The 23,499-nt window shown below is 35.5% G+C and overlaps 1 protein-coding gene across 2 annotated transcripts in view; it reads right to left on the bottom strand.

Annotated features, from left to right (window-relative positions):
- The window catches only part of Cad96Cb (protocadherin Fat 4-like Cad96Ca), a 68,809-nt gene that overhangs the window by 20,876 nt on the left and 24,434 nt on the right, over nucleotides 1-23,499 (bottom strand). For both annotated transcript variants that reach the window (XM_074169538.1, XM_074169539.1), the window contains 3 exons: nucleotides 14,929-15,610; nucleotides 6,242-6,524; nucleotides 227-490 (listed from right to left, as the gene is read on the bottom strand). In XM_074169538.1, the coding sequence (XP_074025639.1) occupies nucleotides 227-490; nucleotides 6,242-6,524; nucleotides 14,929-15,610 (1,229 nt within the window). The remainder of the gene's footprint in view (nucleotides 1-226; nucleotides 491-6,241; nucleotides 6,525-14,928; nucleotides 15,611-23,499) is intronic.

Raw genomic sequence — 23,499 nt, 5'->3', positions numbered from 1 at the left:
CTGATTTAGGTATATTATGGTAAATTTAACGAACTCCTGTTAATGCAACTAGACGCATAAAGTTATATGAAACTATTAGTGTGTTAGATGTTTTCCTACTGTGTCTACTAACATGAAGAATTGGAAATACGTTGAAACTCCAAAGAAACCGAAACTTATAAAAACAATTATTTTTGTCAAGAAACAACAATGTTCATAACAGTGAATATGACTTATAACAACTTACTGTTATTCCATCAGTGGCAAAAACTTTGAAAAAATACTCGGGTCTATCTTCAAAATCTAATTTCTTCCTCAAAGAAAGTTCGCCTCTGGTATTCAAAGCAAAAGTCTTCAGAATATTTTGATCCGATACAAAATATCGCAATAGTTCTCCAGGTCTATTATTGGTGAGTGTTCCTATCACTGTACCAGGAGGTAATACTTCGGATACCTTGATGTAGAAAGTGCTGTGCAAGAATTTTATTTCTTTCGCATAACTCCTCGACACCTGAAAAACAAAATAAGTGGAAATTGGATCAGGTAGTCGATGAATTTAATGATGTTGAAAACAAAAAACATTGTTACAAGCTGGAAGGAAACAGAGCCCAACAGCAAAATATTCGTGATCCAACACCCGACTTATTCCTCAAATATAGTTTTGTCCACCATAACATTCGTAGTTCTGCTTAGCACCACTGATGGTGGGTCGAAACTGCGCTGCCTGGTGATAAATTACGAATGCTTTGCGTTAAGGTTCTATAGTCTATTTCAAAAGAGTGTAGAGTAATAAATCATGAAGTGTCATAAAATTTGCCTGAATTTCGTTGTCGTCCATGGGTAGGCAAATCTTAGGATTATTAAACTTAATAATTAAAGTAAATTAAAAATTACAGACATAGATAATAATAAAAGGCCATTTTTGGGAAGTAATTTGGTCTAAAACTAAGTACCTACATGTATTTAGGTAAGTAAAATTTCTTAAAAAAAGATTAAGATTAATTTTAGTGGTTCTTGTAAACTTATTTAATATGCAATTTGGGTTCATATACTTGAGCATGATTTCTCAAAAAAGGGTTAACACTTAGTTCCGAGGTGCCATGTCATTATAATAATCCCTTTTTGACCCTGCCCACCAATCATGCAATACCTATTAAACCCAGGTAATTAAGAAAAAGGGTTTAAATATATTGTAATGGTGTCTTAAACATTCGAGTTATAATAGTAATTGTTACTACACCAATTAAACGTACAGTGATATTGTGATATAGAAATAGTGAAAAAGTTATAAAATGGGGACATTTACTCCAAAGAAAAGAAGTGTAAAAAATTCTCCGCTATCTGTTTGCGAAAAAGTTATAATTTTAAATGTATATGATTGCATAAAACACGATCACCCTAGTTTGTCTGTGCAAGAAAGTGTTGAGCGATGTGCCCGAATGACTGGAATTGGACAGTCCACGATTTTTAAATTATTGCGAGAAAGAAAGATATCAGGCCAGGTAAGTCCATGCAAGAGAAAATCAGGAAGACCAATAAAAATCTTAGATGAAGACACCAAATGTGACATTCGAAGAAAAGTTCATTCGTTTTATTTTAAAAAGGAAATACCCACTCTTGAAAAAATATTTATCGAGATAAGCCAAGATAACGATATTCCTTTGATATCCAGAAAACTTTTATGGAAAACTTTAAAAAGTATGAATTTTGCCTGGGAAAAGCACAATCGAAAGGCACTATTACTGGAAAGTGATGAAATTGTTTGCTGGAGACGAAAATATTTGACAACTATAAAGCAGTACCGCAGAGAGCAAAAGAAAATTTTTTATCTTGATGAGACGTGGATAAACGAAGGTTATATAGTCAAAAAAATGTGGCAAGATAAAAATATAACAAGTTCTCGCCAAGCTTTCATAGAAGGCCTTTCGACGGGTATTAAAGTGCCTTCGGGAAAAGGGAAGAGGCTTATAATTGCTCACATTGGAAGCGAAGACGGATTTTCAAAAGAAGGTTTGTTAAGCTTTGAGTCGTGCCGGACGGGAGATTATCATGAGGACATGAATTCGGATGTCTTCGAAGACTACTTCGGGGAAATGTTAAAATTTCTTTCAGCTGATTCGGTCGTGGTTATGGATAATGCAAGCTACCATTCAAGACGCTTAGAGAAGGTACCAACTTCAGCTTGGAGAAAGCAAGAAATTATTAACTGGCTGTCAAATAAAGGTATTCAGTTTGAGACGAATTCAGTAAAGAAGGAACTACTAGCCATAGTAAAACAACATAAATCTCGCTTCATGAAATATGCCGTAGAAGATGTAGCAGAAAAGTATAAAGTAACTGTGCTGCGCCTACCGCCATATCATTGCGAATTAAATCCTATAGAACTTATATGGGCACAAGTTAAAGGATATGTTGCAAGGCACAATACCACATTTAAAATGAAAGATGTCAAGGTATTGTTTGATCAAGCCATTATGGAAATCACATCAGAAAACTGGCAAAAAGCAATCCAGCATGTTTTAAAAGAGGAAGATAAAATGTGGGAACTGGACAACTTGGTCGATCAGGTGGTTGACCCTATAATTATAACACCAGGGGATGATGACAGTTCTTCGGATGAAGACTATACTGATGTAGAATAATTTAATTGAATTGTAAATATACTGTAGCGGGATAAGCAATCTGGACAGAGACCAGTGTATCAGTGACAGTGACACTTTTGCTTAGGTTAGGGTTTAGAATTAAGGGTAGTCTGAATAATTATTTTCTCGGAAGGTTCTCGAAAATTGTACCTAGTAATCTCTAGAACATTCAATTAGGGTATAAATAGAGTGTTGTTAAACGTTAAGGGAAGTTCACAGTTTTAGTATTGTTCAAGTGTCAAATTGTAATAACGTATCCAGTAAAGTTCTTGTCGTTTTTGTGAATAAATTGATTTAAAGTCCCCACAAGTGTTTCAATACGTAAAGTTCGTTCGTGTGTGTTTGTGAGTATTTCCCGATTTCGGTTCGTATATATTTTATTGTTACATTTTATATTTTTTTAATAACACTGTTCTGCTGTATTAAATTTTTATTTCCTTTAATATAATTTTTATGAATGCATATTCTTTTGGCAATTATCCCACTAGCGCGCCTCTGGCTCAGTATTTATCCGTCGATAACAATGGACAAATCCCTTAAAACAGGGTGATACCTACCTGCTCTTTATGAAACGACATAATTTTGCAATGCGGACTAGGGAAGTGACAGAATTTATTGACGGATCACCCTGTAGCGCTTTTGAATACTTAATGAGATTTTATTACTCTACAGTCTTTTGAAATAGACTATAGTTTCGTTTCATTGTTCTTCAGTGAAAGCTACTGTAATAGATAAAAAAACGAATCCTATTCGATGGTCGGTGTTGAAGTTTGGATTTGTATCTGACCGTCTTGAGGAGCCACGTTCATCTTTGATATTCGTAAATTGATTCTTCTGTCAATTATATAGATGGCGTTATCGTAAGGGGAGATGTCATAGCCGACTACTACTCAGTTAGAATCTATTGCTCATCACTGACAAATATTTTAGTAACGTATCAGCTCAATAATTATACGATATCTAGAATAAAACTGTGATATGTTACAGATACATTGAACCTACGCAATATCTTATTAGAATGTTAATGTTACAATTTTTTGAAGGATAAAACATAAGCACTACAGCAATCGCCGAAGATAAAATTCATCTGGAGAAACGCCGTTCCTAAAACAGTGAAGTTTGAGGTGTACTGAGTTGAACCACTAAACGATGAGCAGCCACAGTCCGTCGCGTATTTCAGGTATGTACCGCTCTTGGTGGAATCAAATGTGCCAAATCACTTGAACACCTCCCGTGAAAGTATCTATAAAGAAGATAAAAATCTCCAACCTTTCTTCGATGTTCCAGACTATCGAAGAAGCAAGTGATTTTCGTGTCTCCAATTAGGCGAATGGTTCTTTTCTGGATAGAATCCAGCAGCTTCAGGTTATGTTTAGAGGCGGAGCTCCATACATGTGAACAATACTCCAAAGAAGGTTTGATCTGAGCTTTATAAGGCATCAAAAGTTGCTAAGGTGTGTACAGTTTTCTGGTTCTGAACAGTGTTCCAAGCTTTTGAGAAGCAGCCTTTGCAATTCCAGCGACATGATTGTGCCAAGGCATATCGTTGTCTATTTTAACTCCCAACAAATTCATCGAAGCAGAAAGCGGAATTGTCTGTCCTGACACTATTATATCCGGTTGGGGTTTTCGTGACATTGAATTGAACCTGGTTACTTTCACCCCAACCTCCAGCTGCCGGTGAAGATGTGTATCCGCAGCCGATATCAAGAAATCTAATTGGAATGACGAGACAAGTGTGGTGTCGTCAGCAAAGCAATATATTGGATTCTTGGTTTTTCCAAATAAGTCTTTGAAGTACAGTAAAAAGAGGGTTAAAGACAATATGAATTTCTGGGGAACACCAGCGTTGATGATGTTCCCCAGCCACTGGCAAGGAACCTGCTTTTAGGAAGCTGGAGAGCCTACACTAAAATGATCCTCCAAGCCATAGCGTCAAATTTTGGCCACCAAACCCTCATGCCACACGCGGTTAAAGGCTTCAGAAATATCAAGCGCAACAGCTCTTGACACTTCATGTTTCTCGATTGCGTTATTGTAAATTTGGGTGACATACGATAGAAGGTCGCCTATTGATCTTTGTTTCCGAAAGCCATATTAATGAAATGTAAGACATAAAAAGGTTATGTACTTATTTCATAGAGGTTACGAAACAATATTTAATGGGACTAGACTGTGGTAGCATTGCACCATTCGAGTTTATGTTGCTTCAAAATGTTTTTGAATGAACTATACTCAATTGTATAGTTCATTTAGCTTTAAATATATTACACTCGTTAATGAGAATATTAACAGAAACCTTAAAACTCTATACGATGAATCCTGTGCACATAGTCTTACTATCAATTCAAAGAAATCCCAGGTCATGTTATTTGGTCCCAAATGTAAAAGAAATATTGTGTGTGAGTCATTGTCGATCCGTATCAGTAATAACATGATTCCTTTTGTGAATAAATGTAAAACATCTGGGCTTGTGGTTAAATACAGACTTGAGATTCACGAAGCATGTAAGTCATCTGTGTAAAACGTCATTCAATGTATTGAGACAACTTTATCCAAGTAGACACCTTTTATCAAAAAGTCTGAAGTTGAGTCTCTGTGAAACAGTTATTTTTCAAGATCAGCTTACTACGATTGTATCTACGGACCCGCCCTACAACAATTGATGTAATGCGACTCCAGCGTATACAAAATAGTTGTGTCAGATTTTCCTACGGTATCCGAAAGTATGATCACATAAGTCCGTCCTTTCGAGATTCTGGGTGCTTTCACTCAAATATCTAAGAGCAATCCATTTGCTCAGTTTCACGTATAGAATTCTTGTTTCGGGATATCCGCCTTACTTACGTGAAAGACTGGTTGCACTATCACACAATGGCACTTCTCGTAATAGGCATACTTTGCTCACTCTCAGGCATTCCACAGTAATGTTTACTCGAAGTTTCTCCTACCATGCGGCAAAGTGGTATAACACCATCCCCATATACTTTTGAAAAAAGTTCAATGAGAAACTTTAAGAAAAGGTTGAAAGACATGTTTCTTACACGACAGTGATAGGGCACGACATATGCAAAAAGATTTTGGAAATTTCTCACATATCCGATTATTATAAAAAAATAATAAAAATACATACCAATCGAGGTTGGGTTTAAAAGCGGCTCTCATAGCGGAACTCCGCCTATTCATCATTTCTTTGAATGTTATTTAATTTGTACTTCTTATTGTGATGAATGAAGACATTATTATTTTTATATAACAATTTTTTAAATGAATGTTCAGAAATTGTATTCAGAAATGAATTAATGGTTGAAAATATAAAATTAAACCTGAAAATTCATGAAAGGAATTCCAATTGCAAAGCAAAATTTCAACATTTTCAAAAATTTATCTGATACTCGTAAAAGTGAACTTTCCGTTGACGTTGAGAAAATATGATTGTAATTGTAACAGAGGTCAAATAATTTGAAAATATTCTTTATCCCTCCCGACATGAAAAATGTACGAGTCTTCTATCGTTCCGTTTCTTTGTTTATTATTACAAGTTTGGATAAAATTAAATGATCAACTCAAATTAATGTTTGACTCATTCTAACCAAGTACCGTGAAATAATAATGCTCACCGTCAGTGTTGCCAAGGCATATCTATCAGGATTATCTTGCTGAGTCGCTCTGATTACCAAAGTTACCGGATGTGGAAGATCGTTTTCGGTCAAGTTTTTGGCAAGACTGATTTTAGCAGTTAACCTGTTCAGTCTGAAAAATGTATACTCCACGCCTACTTCGTTGAAAGTATAGTAAACAGGAGCATTTATTCCTATATCTTGATCGACGGCTTTGATTTCTCTTGGCTTGACAAATAACAGAGAGCCTTTCTTTGGTGGTTCAGGAACCGATGAGGTATATCTGAAATAGGAACTTTTACTTTTTTAAAGAAAAATACAGTGCATTTCAATTAAGAAGAGCCACCCTGCAAAAGACAGTCGATATTGAAACTGTGAAGAAATCGTGAAACACTTTAGTTTTCAGGACACATTTCTACGTTAAAATAAACCTCTAGTCAGCCACCCCCTCCCCTTAATAACCAACATGTAGAAAATTTGAAAGGTTTTTCAACTCTGTATCTAACCTTGTAACATTTATGACTTTATAATGATACTCAATGTCAAAATAGAACAGCACCTGACAAGCTCTTTCCGTAAAATACCTACCATCCTCAAAAAGTAGTTGGAGTCAAATCAGGAGATCCGGGTGGCCACTGTGGAAAACATCTTCTCCCAACTTATTGACTCAGAAAGTTATTAACGAGGAACTGTCGCACATGTACTACGCCCTATCTTGTGGATAAACTACCCATTTTTTAATAGGAGATATAACTGGATGGCGTTGTTGATGCTTGACATAACTTGATCATTTGAAAAACTGACATATATTTCACTATTTAGGTTTTCATCCAAAAATAATTATCTTATGATCTCACGAAATCAACTTATTTGAATTCATAAAAACTTCTGAAAACTTTTGTATGTCAAAGAATACATATTTTCCATCAAGGCAACGTGGCCTAAAAGTGCAACATCAATGCCTTGATTATTGACTATTCCTGACGATCATCTTGTCTATTATTAAAGGTACCAGTTTTCGTGAATTTATGTAATTCCAATATATATTTATGTCTTTTATCGTTGAATATCGTTGAAAAAGTTATCAGTGGCCCTTGCAGATTTTTCATATCACTATTTCAAAATGATTTTGACATAATTAATAAGTTCAGCAATAACTAAGTGATGGAATTAAGGACGATATTGTGTACTTGAAAAAAAATGTTCCACTACGAGTTCTTACTTTTGTCATTTCTGTAATAGTTATCGATCAGTACAGCTCAGTTGGAATATTTCAAATAGTGAAATTGTGTGTTCAGGTTGCCTTCTAGTATAGAGTTGAATGAAAACTGAAAAAATATTGAATTTTTGTTTCTGTTCTTTTTGCTCATCATTGTAATGTCAAATAACCCATTAAGGCCCAGAACAATTTTTTTCCAAAATTGGTTATTCTGATAACTTTTTCAGTTCAAGGAACGTCAGAAATGACTCAGAAAAATACTTTGAAAAATGCTATCTTTTTGGTTTTTGAGTTTTGAGGTGAGTCGTTAATGACCCCTTGGAACTTAGGAGTGCTATAAATGTACACTTGAGATATAAGGTGGTTTATTAACTTTATATTATTTGAAATTAACTATGATAGGTTTGAAAGCATTTATCATGTAGCGGAACTTAACAAGCATCACAAGACTTGTTGGTCTTATTTTTGCATACCACACATCGGAGTCTTCTTTGTCCAGTTAAGATTATGTGTCGTCCGCTTGCAATTTTTGGGTACTGAATGCTTGCCCTCTTCGGTCCTGGACATGTGCTTCGTTTTCCGTATTTCAGTAAGAGTGCTTGTATAACTGTACGGAAATTAAGACTGTCTTCACTGTATCCATACTCACGCGCTAAAAGCTATGTAGGTGTACATATCGCCAACATTCAACTGAAATCCTGCTTTATTTCTTTTCGCAGCATACAAGCATGAAAATCTTACTAAATTTTCAATAATTTCTGGGGTCAGAAATAGTTCAAAAAAATCTAAAGGATAACTCTCCCTGGAAACAGTTAGGGGCTGACAAAATTTAAAATCAGTATTGGTTTCATTTTTCTGGAAATCACCTGATGCTTGCCATTTGAAATCTGCAATTTTTGGCAATGTTTGTGAAAAAATGAAGTTTCCAATATTATGATTCACAGGTAAGTTTTTAGAAGTAGAGGGTTGAATTGTCTCCTGAATTACTTCTGCGGCTTCTTTGCTTTCTTCTGGGGGGTCGGAATTGTCATAAAAGAACCCTGCTTCAACATTTAGTTGTGCTGCACAAAGACGGTCCGGATCCCTACAGTCTTCGTCTTCTGAATCTTCAGCACTCTCATCACCATCATTAGGTGGTAATATCACAATTCCGTCTGGAATCACATCATCTTCCTCTAAATTATCTATCTGCTCTAAAAGCTCAGCAGCTGTGAGTGGGCGCTTCCTAAAAAAATAACCAATAAAAAAAACACATGCAGTTTGGCAACCACGCAATCGAAGTTTGATTTCTTATAACCTTACTTGTGAGACATCTTTTATAATTGTACTAATTTACCAAAATAAACAATGAAATACTTAAAAAGGTACTTACCAGTTCCGATATGAAGTCATTGCACGCAAGAAAAAAATACTGTTTTCAACAATTTCTCTGAAGCCAGAAAAATCACAAAAACCCTGAAACAAGCGCCCGGCATGCAAAAGGTAAACAATGCTCATATGGAAATAAGTTTTGATCTTTTGTTTATGCAAAAGAAGTTAGGTTTGACAATAAAAATCTGAAGTGGGTCGTTAACGACCCCAGGGTCCTTAATGGGTTAAATAACAAGATTGGATAGAGAAATAAAGGACCCTTCAAATAAAGTGCCTAGTATCCGATCGAAACTGCACTCGGGAGTTCACGCGCTGTGATCGGTCATGTTCGGCGCGTTGAATTTCATACAAGCGACCACGTGCCTAATCATGTCGTGATTCAAGACTTTCTTTGTGATTTACTTTGTTTATTACATAAATATTAAGTACCTATTGTGATATTAAGTAACAACTTAATTTTATGTTTATTATATTCGAAAAACCATCAATACTATTCAAAAGAAGGATCTACACCTACTGAAATGAACACCTTACCTATTTTGAGTATTTTTAAGGTGCAATTATTATTTTTTCTTAAATAAGGGTTTCTTATGTTGATTATCAATAAGTAAAAATGTCGAAGACTGCATAACGTTGTGATTTAAAGAGAAAAAATAAAGACTGACTGATTATAATAAAGTTTTCTTTATTTTTCCCTCAAAACATAATCCTTGTAAAGAAGTTTCGGTTTCGGTATCGGTTTCGGCCGAAACTGAGACTGTTGCCGAAATTCGTTTTCAGTTTCGGTTTCGGTCGTAAAAATCAGTTTCGGTCGGACACTAAAAGCACAGTATTTTGTATACAGTAATTTCATAAAGGCTGATTTGTGGTTTGAATTTTCCTACGCGCAGACCCACGCGTCGATGTCTTAGGTCTGCGCAAACGACGAGTTTAAGACAGGCATGCAATCAAAGCGTTTAAACACTGCTCAACATAACAAATATTCATATAAACTGCTCAAAAAAATACAGTCGATGAAAACCATGTTGGGCACCTAAGAAAATTGTACAAATGATAATTTTGCATTTGAGTAATATTCAAGTAACCCAGATCATTTCGACAATGATGAACTATGTTTCAAGTAGATTTTAAAAATTCATGGGATCGGATGTGACAAAATATACTTTAATTTCAACAAGAAAAAAGACAAGATGAAGAACGAGTTTTGTTATTCATGAACCATGGTACTGTGCAAGAGCTCTCTAGGAGGAATAACGAGTCCCTGTGTGTATACAACCGTGATAGCATGGTCTGCACTGATGAGGAACACTTCAAAACGGTTCGCAGTTGGTTCCTTGTTCGAATCAGGCGAAGTCCCACTATTTGTCCTAGAGAGCTCTTGCAAAGTTGTTTCTTCAAAGTGAGAATCTTTGCAATTATGTCTGAGGCGACTTGGATTCCGAAAGGTTAACAGTCGTAAGGTATTTTTGATAGTCAAATTTACATTATATAAGAAGTTGCTGACTAATAGGACATGTTTCATTTAGAATAACTGTTTTTAATCTACGCAGCAACTTTTCGGGGTTGATTAGACATCTAGACTTGTATAGATTCAAATATCAACATTTGTCAATATATGTCGAGTTATTAGCTAAAGAAGTAGTTGTTTTCTGTCGGAAAACATATATAATGGTATAGTCAAAATGCATTTGGACTTGTCAGTGATTTTATTATCAATTTTTACTTGGATAAAAGCTGGAAGCAGCAAAACAACCTATTATCTTACAGTATAAATAATTCATAACTTCCGACTCCGAAAACTCTCACATACATTTATAGTTAGTACATACATACAAAAAAATTATTTTTGTATGATTGAACACTACATACTTAATTACTTTTTTACTTCTTCAAGTCCTGAATAGTAACTACATAATTCAGAAAGAATAGGCTCTACAGATTCCTTAATCTTGAGTGATGAATTCGATTAGGAATATTTTTAATAATTGGTCCTTAATATAATCGAATCGGCAAACTCGTCCGCCATCTTGAATTCTCCAATCAATAAATGAATATGCTATATTTGGCCCCAAAAATCACTACAAAGAAATTTCGCATGGATTCGTACCATGGTTCATGAATAACAAAACACGTTCTTTATCTTGTCTTTTTTCTTGTTGAAATGAAAATATATTTTGTCACATTCGAATATGAACATCTGCCGATTCCATGAATTTTTAAAATCTACTTGAAACTTAGTTCATCATTGCCCAAATGATCTGGGTTACTTCAATATTACACAAATGCAAAATTATCATTTGTACAATTTTCTCAGGTGCCCAACATGGTTTTCATAGACTGTTTTTTTTTGAGCAGTTTATATGAATAGTTGTTATGTTGAGCAGTGTATACACGTTTTGGTTGAGATTTGGGAGAAATGTCATTAGTGTCAAATACGTCATCATTATAAAAAATGAAACTCCTGGACACCGACATCAAAGGGAGCGACGCTGAGTGAAACTACTGTATACAGAAATACTGTGCTAAAAGTGCCTCTTTACAAATATATCCATTTGGCATGAAGGTTATTGAAGGAAGGAGGTGGGTGACAAGTGGTTAACTTTTCTGTAGAAAACTAAAGTTAACGTGTTTCATGATTTTTCCACAGTGTCAATATCAAATGATTCAGGGTGACTCGTTTCAACTGGAATGCACTCTACGAAATATTAGTAAAACATTTCAATAAGTATGTAATGTAATCTTTGGGCTGGAGGAAAGAAACAAGCTATTTGTGTTTTTTGGATGGTATCAGTAATTTGATTGATGTATGAAGCACACTAGAGATCCTCTGTTTCTAACTTTTCATTATTTCACCATGGTCATTAAGGATATCGTAATTTTGAGAAAGCGTTTGAGAACAAAATACTGTTTGGAACTGAAATGTTTCTTGAAAATATGTTTTATGAAATTTTACGATAAAGAAAGTGAAAAGAGACAAGTTTTTAATCAATCTACAGAATCAGGACCATTTATATATTTGTATGAGTATCTCAGGAAATATAACTGATATAAATGACAAATAACTATTGAATAGTCGAAGGCAAATGGTGGGTAATAAAAAACGATATCACATTGAAAACAAACAAATGGCTTAATATGAGTTCCTTCATTCTGCCTGCTTCTTTTAAAAAGTTTCAAAATACCAAAACCCCCCTATTTGTACAATAATATAACATTTCGCTCTGATGTACACAATATTAACAGTCGACGAAAAAGTTTGCTTACTCCCCCAATATTTCACACAGAATTTTACAGACATTCATTTTTATATCACATCACCAAATGTATGAATGAAATACCACCAGAGTTGAAAGAACTCTTGTTATCGACTTTCCGGAAGCGAATCATCAGATTTCTCGATAGATAGGTTCTATTTTTATTTTTTGAATTCTGTTCATTTTTCCCACTCTTCATCTTCAGTTTGATATGAGAATTATCAATTTACCACTTACAATGTTCAAAAAAAATTATGAATGCTTCTTTGACTAATCTTTATCTTCAATTTGAAATGAGATTTATTAATTTAGTGATAGCAATGTTTATATTCCTTGTAACGTACGTGCATTTGAAAGTAATCAATGTTTTTTTTTTGTGTTTGTTCTGATTTGCCATTTAGTAGTATGCTCTGGGTTATGTCGGTTAAGTGGAAGAACAGATGTCAGTCTGCACCTTCAAGCTCATTTACTTTTTTGAGTTCACATGTATGAATATAACTGAAAATTAATAAAAGACCTTTATTATTATTATTATTATTATATTTCCCTGTCAATTTGGTGACTATTTTCAAATATTTCATATTATTGTTTCTATATTTCACTTGAAAGATTTTCAATTCGGTCATCTTCCTTTGATTATTAGTAGTTGGTAGGTACGTACCAGAAAGTCAATTTTTTTCCATGTATTAGAATGTTTCAAAAGTCTTGTTTTTTAGCTCGATATCTCAATGAATATTCATTCTACTGTGCCATGGTATATACTGATCGATAGAGAATGTCGTACAATATACAGTGATTCTAATAATTTTTTTGCCTTTCTTCAACTTATAAAATGTCGTTAAGTGATTTCCGATTTCCGATCTACGAATTCAAATTGATACAAAGCGTTTCGAAATAGCCCGAAAACCTGATGAGGCTTTTGGCAATAATAAAAATAATGTTTATTCACTAATAATCAATAAAATAAACAGTAAGTGTACAGGATTACAAAACGAGGTGAGTATTATCAAAAATATTGTGCATAAAACATGAATAGGTCACTGATAACAACTGTAGGCTACACCACTTGTGTGTGACTTCTCATGCTATTGTGAATGTATGATCATACTAATTTCCATCTCTATAATGTTAAAAAATAAAGCAAAGGTTGTATAAGGTAAATACACGGAGTTGGTAAAATCTTGACATATGTGAAAAACAGGCGCAGTATGTATAATCACATTCAGGCAACCATATGAAGAAAAATATTGAATAATAAATAATAGTGTTGATGAAACGCATTGTTCGACGTTAATTTACGAAATTTCTTTTCGGAGATTTTAGCCTCGAAGCCCCGAAGTGGTCGACCTACAGTAATCCATGTCGAAGATTTGAGAATCCTAGTGGTGACTCACCCATCAAAAAAGAAGCGTGGGATGGCGGAAAAACTGGACGTCAGCTCCCAAGCGGGTTTTGGTGGTTCAAAAACGAAAGGTCAAAAAGCTCTTAAAAGTCAGAGCCCCACGATTTGGACAATCGACAGAAATCGTCACGTTTCGAGGGCTGTCGGTTTTTGCTTTCGCGCAACCAAAACGATCCTTTTTAGATCGGATCGTCACGTGTAATGAAAAGTGGATCCTCTACGACAACGTGAAATGTTCAGGACATTGGTTGGATACCAATGAGCCACCCAGACACTTTCCAAAGGTGAAAACCTACCAAAAAAAGACTATGGGATACTATATGGTGATCAGCGACTGGTGCACTATAAATTCCTGCAACCGAACCAAACCATCACAGCAGAGTCCTATTGTGAGGAAATCGACGAAATGTACAAAGATTGCTTCAGCAGTAGCCGGCAGTGGTCAACAGAAAAGATCTGATCCTGCTCCATGACAATATAGAGTCTAGAATCAGATATGACGTTCCTTTGGGGAAGCTCTTCATTAGCCTCCTGTATTTAAAAATTCCAACTTTCTCGGATATTTTCATTTTTGAGATGTGTGTATTCATACACATCTCATTTCATCTAATCACAATGTAAATACAAGAAAGTGCAATGATTTTAACATAAATCTCGTCAATTGTAATATAACCTCTAACTCACCTTCTTACTTAAGGCTAAAACAAACTGCCCGAATCATTGAAAACTACTGATAGAATTCAGGTTTTCAAAACCACACTTAAAAGGTTTTTATTATATTATAATTTTTATACCATAGATGAATTTCTGAATCTTTTGTTGTAATTTTATTTCTCTACTTATCACATTAATTTAATGAAGCTGAAGTTGAATGAAGTCAATATGTTTTGTCCATAATTATAACCCTATGACAATCTTTTATATTTTGTATGTTTTGTATAGTTCAATTTTACTTTCAGTATTATTTGATGTATGTACAAAATGCTATTGGAGCTATCCTATAACGTTGTAACTTCTACGGGATTAATAAAGTGATTTGATTTGATCTCTCGCCAACCGACTACCATCTTTTCAAACACTTCGATAACTTTCTCACCGGTAGAACCCTTGCCAATCAGAACCAGGCAAAAACGGTCTTCATCGACTTTATCGAATCCCGAGCACACAATTTTTATGCTGACGGAATTAATCGACTTGTGTTACTTTGGCAAAAGTGCACTGATTCAAATGGCCCTCATTTCGATTGAATTGAATAATGATTCACTGAGATATTACAGTTCAAAGCAGACTCATGAAAACGAACGAAACTTTTGAAAATGAAGTATATTTCCAATAACGTTGCCATGAATTACTGTTTCAATTTGAATTATTCTATTCAACGGACATTCTCTTAAGCTTGAATTTACATAACTTGTAAAATCCAAATGTAACTGAATCATACCTGTCATCGAGGAATTTCGGATTCTGATCGTCAGCATCTATCACATGAACAGTCAAAATGGTGTCTGTTTTCTTCGGGGGTTCGCCGTGGTCCTGCGCCCTTATATGCACCTCAAAACTCTTCAAACTCTCATAGTCCAGAGGTTTTTTCAGCACCAACGTCCCTTCAAGTTCGTTTTCGAATTCGAAAAAGTCGGAATTAACACCCGGCAACACCGAATATCGAACACTCGAGAAAATGCCCTGCTGATCGTTGTCTACCGCGTGCACACCCTGTAGAACCCGCGTTCCTATCACAGTCACTTCGGAAATGTTGAGAACGTACGGGGCGTTGATGAAAACCGGGGCGTTATCGTTAACGTCCGTCACTCTGATGTTGACCGGTATCACGAATCCCGGATCAAGTGTGCCAATTCTCTCGCAGACGAGATTCACGAACACTGAGGATGGACCATCGATTCCTTCTTTGTCTAGAGGCTTCCTCAGGGTCAGGTTTTTGGTGCCAGGCGTTACAACTACCGGACTGTCTGTTTCTTTGAGATGGAGGCTGATGGATCCGCTTGGTCTGGGATCCCCGTGGACTCGAATTTGACCTATTACGGCTCCCACGGGGAGGTCTTCCGCGACGAAGAAGTTTTCTGAAGAAGCACCGTTTTCCAGGAAGCATCGGTTGTCCGTGAGAGCTGCAAATGTAAAATTAGGTTATTGTAGATTGTACATTGTACATTGTTTTCAGCCGCAGCACCAAAAACTAAGTGGTCGCATGTTCTCTAAATGCATATTATATTTCAATCAACCATGATTCATTTTCCATTTCTTGATTTGATTTGAAACCTCATACGGAAAATATCTAGTAAACGTAATATTTCACGAAATGATGGTGAGAGAAACGGAGAGAAGATTTGTAGACTTGGTGAGATGCCTACACCTGAAAATCTTCTTCACGACAACTTCCAGACTAATCTGGTAATCAGAAGAAACAGAATTGTTTACCATTTCTAACTCTTGAAGACCCATCAAGTTTTTTCTACGTACTAGAAAAATAGATATTTTGCATAGCATTTCAAAACATTTACCTCTCCCGGTGTTCCTACATACCCTGACTTACACCCCATCGCAGTCTTGCATTCTGCTTAACTCGATCCGTATTCGTTTTTTTTAAGGGCAAAACACAAGCACTACAGGAAAATCCTTAAAACACTCTAAGAACGGTGCCTGTGCGAAATTAGCAATTCATATTGGATTTGAATCGCTGGAGATTAAAACCATTTGGAAAAACGTTCTCAGGAAGTTCCGTCCACTGTGTTAGGGTCACACGTTAAAAGGTAAGTCCTCGTTAATCCTGAGCTCGCACAAGTTTCGACTTCTGAGGGTTGTCGTTCGTAGGGGTGCAACAGCTGGTTAACAGAAAAATAGATTTTAAACAGATTTTTTAAGCATAAACGCAGTTCTCCAAATGGAAGAGTTCTTGAACAGTGAAGTTCGAGTTGTACTGAGTTGAACCTTGAGACAATGAGCAGCCACATTCCGTCGCTAATATGTAACACTATTGGTGGAATCAAATGTGCCAAGTCACTTGAACATTTACCGTGAAAGTATTTTTGGAAGAGAGACAAATCCCCAACCTTTTTTCGATGTTTCAGACTATCAGAGTTGCAAGTGATGTTCGCGTCTCCAATCGGATGGATGGCTCTTTTCTGGATGAAATCCAGCAGTTTCAGGGTTTGCTTAGGGGTGGAGCTCCATACATGTGAATAATACTACAAAATAAGTCTGATCCGAGCTTTAATAAAGCTTTCTTATTAGTCAGTGGGCTATGCTTTACAACTTTAGGTCGATGATGGTCACTATCTTGCATTGATGAGTGGCTAATAAGCCCGAAACCGGTCTGCAAGTGTGCCCGTTCCATAATTGAAGGTCGACTCTTTCAGTTGTGTTGCCAATTGCATATGCAGGAAATTTTCTGTGAAGATTCCTGCACTGACGCCTGTCATATATAATCCAACGCCCTTCGTGGTATTAGCCAGGGGAGTAGTTGTTTTCTGATAGGCGTCAGTCCATTAAACCTACTGTGTAGGTATATAGAGACTGGCTTGAACGTTTGAAGTTCAGTTGCTTTAGATCTTTAATAAAGCACCAAAAGATGCTGAAAAGTGTACAGTTTTCTGGTTCGGAACAGTGTGTCAAGCTTTTGAGAAGCAGCCTTTGCAATTCCAGCGACATGGTTGTGCCAAGACATATTGGTGTCGATTTTAACCCCCAACAAACTTTTCGTTTTTGGACATTCATTAAGAAATGCTTTTCTGGAAGATATATCAACCTTCGCCGTTCTTTCTGAACCCCAGCATCTTTATTCGTATTTTGAAAATTTTTGATATTCAGACATTATATATAAGATAATATTCGATAGACATCTGTGTGAGCTTTTTCGAAGGGAATGTTTGCAGATGCTTCTCTTGAAACTTTGTTCGCAAAAAAAATCTATTACTACTCCATTGTACTCCTGTCGATGAACTCAATTGAGTATCAGACAGGAATTCTGTCTTGATTAGATTTATTTTGCACAGAAGAGGAGTTAACGGTTTTTAACTGATCACTCGATTGATTTCAGTAAAGTCCTGCTTATGAACCTATAGTAATCCAGGACGAAGATTTGAGGACCCTGGACTCATCAAAACGGTGCGTGGGATAGCGAAAGGGATATTACCTTTCGAGGCCTGTCCTTCCTTGCTTTTGCAAACGATCTTTTTTTAATCGGATCAGCATGTGAATGAAAAGTGGATGCTCTTTGACAACAGAAGATGTTCAGGACAGTGGTTGGACACCGATGTGCCATCCAGGCACTTCTCAAAGGCACAACCCACCAAAAAAGACTGTGGTTACTGTATGATGGTGTGGTTCACTATACCTCTCTGCAATCGGGCCCAACAATCACATCATCAGAGTCCTATTGTTAGTGAATCGAGGAAATGTAGAGCAGCAGCAGCAGCCGGACATGACAACGCCCGTCCGCACATTTCATAAATAACCGTCCGACAATTAAACGAATTGAGCGTCGAAGTTGTGCCTCACCCATCATACTTTCCAGATCTCTCGAAAACCGACTACAGTCTTTTCAACAGTCAATTCGACAATCAGGACCAGGCAAAAGCAGCCTTCATCGACTTCAACGAAACCCGATTACGCAAGGTTTATGCTGACGGAATTAATCGACTGAGTAGAGTCTTGAAAACGACAAAACTCTTGAAACAACCTTTATTTTATTATCAATGTACGATTTGTAGACTTATAGCCTATAACTTGACTTATTGGTTGTATTTTTGATAATTGTCGGTCACAAAAACTCAAAAGTGTTTATAGGCTCACGAGCAATAAAGGATCAATCTATTTCAACGCCACTTATCAAATAGACATCAAGTTGTGAAAGTAGACGATGTATTTGGCAAGCAGGAAGTGATCGAATACGGTGTTCCTCAAGGCACTGTCCTCGGTCTCATACTCTTTAATATATATGTCCACGGATTATTCTCCCTCGAAAACAGTGGTAATAGCATGGGTGTCGCCGATGACATGGCTATTGTGTATCGGGGTGAGAACTGAAACACCCTCAAGAAAAAGCCAAAAGAGGCTTTGAATTGATAAAAAAACTGGGGATCTATATAGATTTCCATTTGAGGTGGGATCATATCCAAACAATAATGTACAAATTTGAATATCTACAAAAGTTACTATATTAGGAACACTCTAAGACAACGGTCAGCAACAGGCAGACCGCGGTCCACAAACGGACCGCAAAGGTCGAATCTCGGACCGCCAAATATTGTAATGTGTTGTATACCACATTAATACGTAGATAAGATATACTATACATTTATTAAATAAAATAATATTTTTGTGTCACTTATAATTCTACTGAGTACTTATTTCACTTCAATAAGTTGCCTAGTTAACCTGTTTTAGAAGTACTTACATCTAATATGGTTTAATTAGTTTCCTATCTAGCTTGTATGTGTGTTTGTGCGAATTAGTTGATGTTGCGGTAGAATGGACAGATGTGGCTGTCAAGTTGTTGAATCTGTCAAAGTCATAATTGGTTCGCAAGAAGATGTGTCTTTGCAAATGTATAAAACGGTATACACTGAAGAACTTTGGATCAAACATGAAAATTGCGAGAAACTAGCTATAAATTTGGCCACTATGTTTGGTTCAACATACGTATGTGAAATATCTTTCTCAAAATTGAATTTTTTGAAAAACATATTTCGTTCGAGATTAACGGACGCCCACCTAGAAAACACACTTTAATTTGCTGTTCCTATCGAGAACCAAACTATAAAAAACTGGCTCAATACCGTCAGTGTAGTTAATTTTAACCAAAATTTTAACCAAAATAATACATAGGTAGCACCTAATTATTATCCGTTATTTTTTCTAGACCTCGTTAAAATTTTCCCACAGTATCCGTACCCCACCCAAAACTACTTGCCGACCCCTGCTCTAAGACATTATATCATGCCTTGGTCGAAAGCCATTTACGTTACGGGATTCTGGGATGGGGTGGGGTTCTTAAAACTCATCTAAGCAAATGTGTGAAGTGTATGAAGAAAAATGGAAATTCTTTAACTTTTGTCAAATTGTTTATAACTTGTTTAAATTTTATATCAAATTGTTTATATCCCTTTTTTATTTTATTACCACTTTGAAAGTATTAAGTTACTTTTCGAATACAAGTTATTTATTCACCCATTTATATAATTTGTACTTGTATTGTAATTGTTTTGATCCATGAATAAATGACATTATTATTATTATTAATCAGTTCATGTACGAAAACTATATAGTGCCAGCTATTTTTGTAGGAATATGTTATTTGCATAGTTTGTAATAATGCTTATGAAAAATTTAGATATAAATTGGGACATTTGCCAATTACCAACTAATTTCTTTAAATATCGTTGTTTGGTGCTTTCATTGGTCATGATTTGGCTAAGCAAATATAGACACTGGAATATATGGAAATAATGAATCATTTTTTACTGGCTAATAATCTGGTTTTGTAACTATAATTTATTCGTGTTGGAATATGTTTTTTCATAAGCTCGTACATCATATTATAAACCATATAATTAATTATTTTCGTGAACACACAAGCAAAATTCTATCTTGGAGAGATCATTCCAAATCCTCTCTAATCCGAGAGGAAATCGGTATAATAATCTCATTGAGTAAATATATTCCGGATGTGTAATCTTCCTACTACTAATGACTAGGATTTCCCTCAGAAGTAAAAGTTACCATCACTTTTATTTCAATTGAAGAAATTGCTGAACTCGCCAACATATGTTTACTGCCTGAAGAAATAATCTCTATCCGTGATACATAATTAGTTATTGTTTTATTTAATCTTATTTGTTCCACGAAGAATTCAGATTGCTTGGGAAAGTGGATCATAAAATAAGATTATCATTGGTAACCTACTACATTGACATGACATGTCGATTGCTAGTTTGCCGGTTCCAATTTGATATAATTCGAATAGATAAATTAATTGGCGATCGCGATGTGTAGTCAACTTACAAAATAGAACGGAGGATAAGAGGATTTTGTATTTCGATAATTACCGTTGAAATCTCATAAATTAATCCAAGTCAGGGTTGTCTTAAGGAGAGGTCCTGCCCTATTTGCTACATAATAGACCAGGGCTGAAGCCTTCAAAAATGGTAAAAAGGGAAAAAAAATAATAGTAGGATGAAACCCATTCAAAAAGGATATGAATATGTTAAAAATGAAAGGAAAAATAAATTATGGGCTATGTGAGATCGACAAGTGGGAGGGCGTGAGTTTTTAAGGGTAAAACTACAACAACAACTACAAGGGTAAAACTACAACTACAAGTCCTATGGAAAAAATTAAATGGCAAAGTTGTAAATACTGAAAAGATCTACATCTTTTGTGTCCACAATTTTTTCACATAACCTCAAAATTTATGTGAAAAATTCAAGTAACCAAGTTTTTGGTTTTTAATTTTTCTTTTTCAAAAAAAATTATTGTTCTACGAAATTTGGTGAAAACTTACCTTTGTATGTCCCAGATACACTTTTTCTTTTCTAAATATATCGTATTCTAACCCTCCATATCCATATTGGTTAGAATACGATATATTTAGAAAAGAAACAAACACGTACATATTCCTGACAGTTCACATCACTGTGGACAGCACAAACGTGCTGTGTTGAATTTTTTAGTGCATCGTCTTTTGACTTTCCCTCTAACATATGAGAGGTTCACAAAACAAAAACGTACAATACAGGAAATAGCAGGGGTGTTGTAGATGACATAATAAGGAATAAGAAGTTTAGGTTAAGAATTAACGAAATCTATACTTTCAGAAAGGACAAAAACCAAGATAAATATATCTCAGTTCTATACCACCAATACACGAAAAACTTTGGAAAGATTTTCAAGGAACTAGGTATGAAGGTGGATTTTAAAACAAATCATATACTACAGAGCCTTTTGGGAAGTCCAAAAGACAAAGTGGAGAATTCGGAAAAGTCTGGAATTTACGAAAATGAATGTAAGGACTGTGATCAAAATATTATGGACAGACAAAAATGTCTATTGAAGTAATGAAGAAAAGAGAAATGAAACTTTCTGTGTTTTTACCCCTTATGCAATATTGTATAAGTTTGAAAATGTCCGTATAGGACGAAACTGCAGTAACGTTAGTTACAAATGAAAGTGGTGAAAAACATAGAAAGTTTCATTTCTCTCTTTTTCATTATGATTTCCTACCACGAAGTAAAGGCTACATCCATCAATCTATCAAAGTAAGATATAAGGAACACTTAGCACACTTAAAATATGGAAGACCTGAAAAATCAGCAGTCGCTCATCATATTTTGCAACAAAACCATTCCATAGACTTCAGTTCATTAAAATTACTTAGACAACTTAACAACAACAGGCAACTAGATGCCTATGAGAGTGTAGCAATAAGTAAACATAATAATATTATGAATAACGATGACGGACCAATACCAAATAGCATAATCTATAGCTTGTTAAAATAATATCATTAGATTTACTAACTATTACATAAGGTCACATTGTAAAAATATATTTAGGACAAGTAGATAGGCAATATTGTGAATTATATAGCTAAAAATGGTTTTATATATAGTTATAACATTTAAATATTAGATTTGATTAGATTAGAAATATTGTGAAATTAATTTAAGACACCAAAGGTGTGGTATACCTGTATGTGTGGTACTCCTGTATTGTACAGCTGTATAGTATAAATATGGTTAGCCTTGCAAGGACCGTTGTGGTTTGTGGCTTATTCGCAAACACCTCTGACTTGAGAAAACCCCACAAGAGATAGTCTAACAGAGTCAAATCGCACGATCTCGGTGGTCAGTTCACATCACCTCCACGTGAGATGACTATGCCCTGATATCAATCGTGCAGAACATTCAATGTGGTATGAGCTGTGTGGCACGTAGCGCCGTCTTGTTTAAAACACATGTCTTTGTTGTCCAGATAATCTAATTCAGGCCAAAAGAAGTTGGTTATCGTCGACCTAGAGTGCTCGCTGTTGACAAGATGGCTTGGCCCACGCCGTTCTCAAAGAAATTTGGATCGATGATGCCGCAAGCCCAAAATCCTTACCAAACAGTGACTTTTTCGGAATGCATTGGACGTTCTTGGTTCTCGTGAGGATTGGTATCGTTCCAAATTAACAATTTTTTTTGTTCACGTACCCATTCATCCAGAAATGGGTCTCATCGCTTAAGATAATTTATCGATGAACATTAGTTTCATTAGTTGCCGACTGCTCCAGAGCCCAGTGGACTTGAATTTATCTGCCATATTGCGAATAGTCCTCTTGGTAGGACGATTATGGTGACCGTAAAATGGGCGAAGCGCGCGGTACGTTGCCCGAACAGAACACCCATTTTGATAAAACAATTTTATTATTTGCACGTGTTGTTGAATGCTGGTGATTCGGCAAAATAGACTGAATAAATGACAACTAACTTGACAGATGTAGCTTCAACAAGATGGCCGTTATCAACTGTCAGTTAGGAAGTCCTTGTTGGAAGACCCTTTATAAAAAAGTGTGATTAAAATTTTTTGAGCTGCCGGAAATTAAACAAAATGTCATATTATCGAGCTTCTAGAGCTCGAGTGCCTACCTATGAACTATTTCACTTGCAAGTCGTCAGTTGGTCAGTCCAAACTACTGCAGAATATTATTATTCGAGTACATGATTGCCATTGTTTAGGTCAATATGTTAACTCATAGCCTTTTAACCTCTTGAGAAATTGTGAACGGGAAAGTTTTTTTATTTCAACAATGGTGTTTCTGGGGTCATGTTTGCCATAAATTCTTGCTATCCAAATTAATTGTTGTTTCATCATTTGCAGAATTTTTAACAAGCAGAGAAAACTAACGAATTCAATGAATCAAAACGAAATGTTGTACACGTTCTTAATTATATTAGTTCTCAAACGTTTTGTTCCTCTTCTTCGAAAGTGGAGTAAAGTAGTAACTTTTTTCAAGCAT

The sequence above is a fragment of the Leptinotarsa decemlineata genome, unplaced genomic scaffold (genome assembly GCF_025532065.1).
Source record: "Leptinotarsa decemlineata unplaced genomic scaffold, Ldec_3_MD MMD2_P_RNA_scaffold_5, whole genome shotgun sequence".
Lineage (NCBI taxonomy): Eukaryota > Metazoa > Arthropoda > Insecta > Coleoptera > Chrysomelidae > Leptinotarsa > Leptinotarsa decemlineata.
The sequence above is the reverse complement of the archived record's forward strand: the minus strand, read 5'-3'. Positions and strand labels throughout refer to the sequence as shown.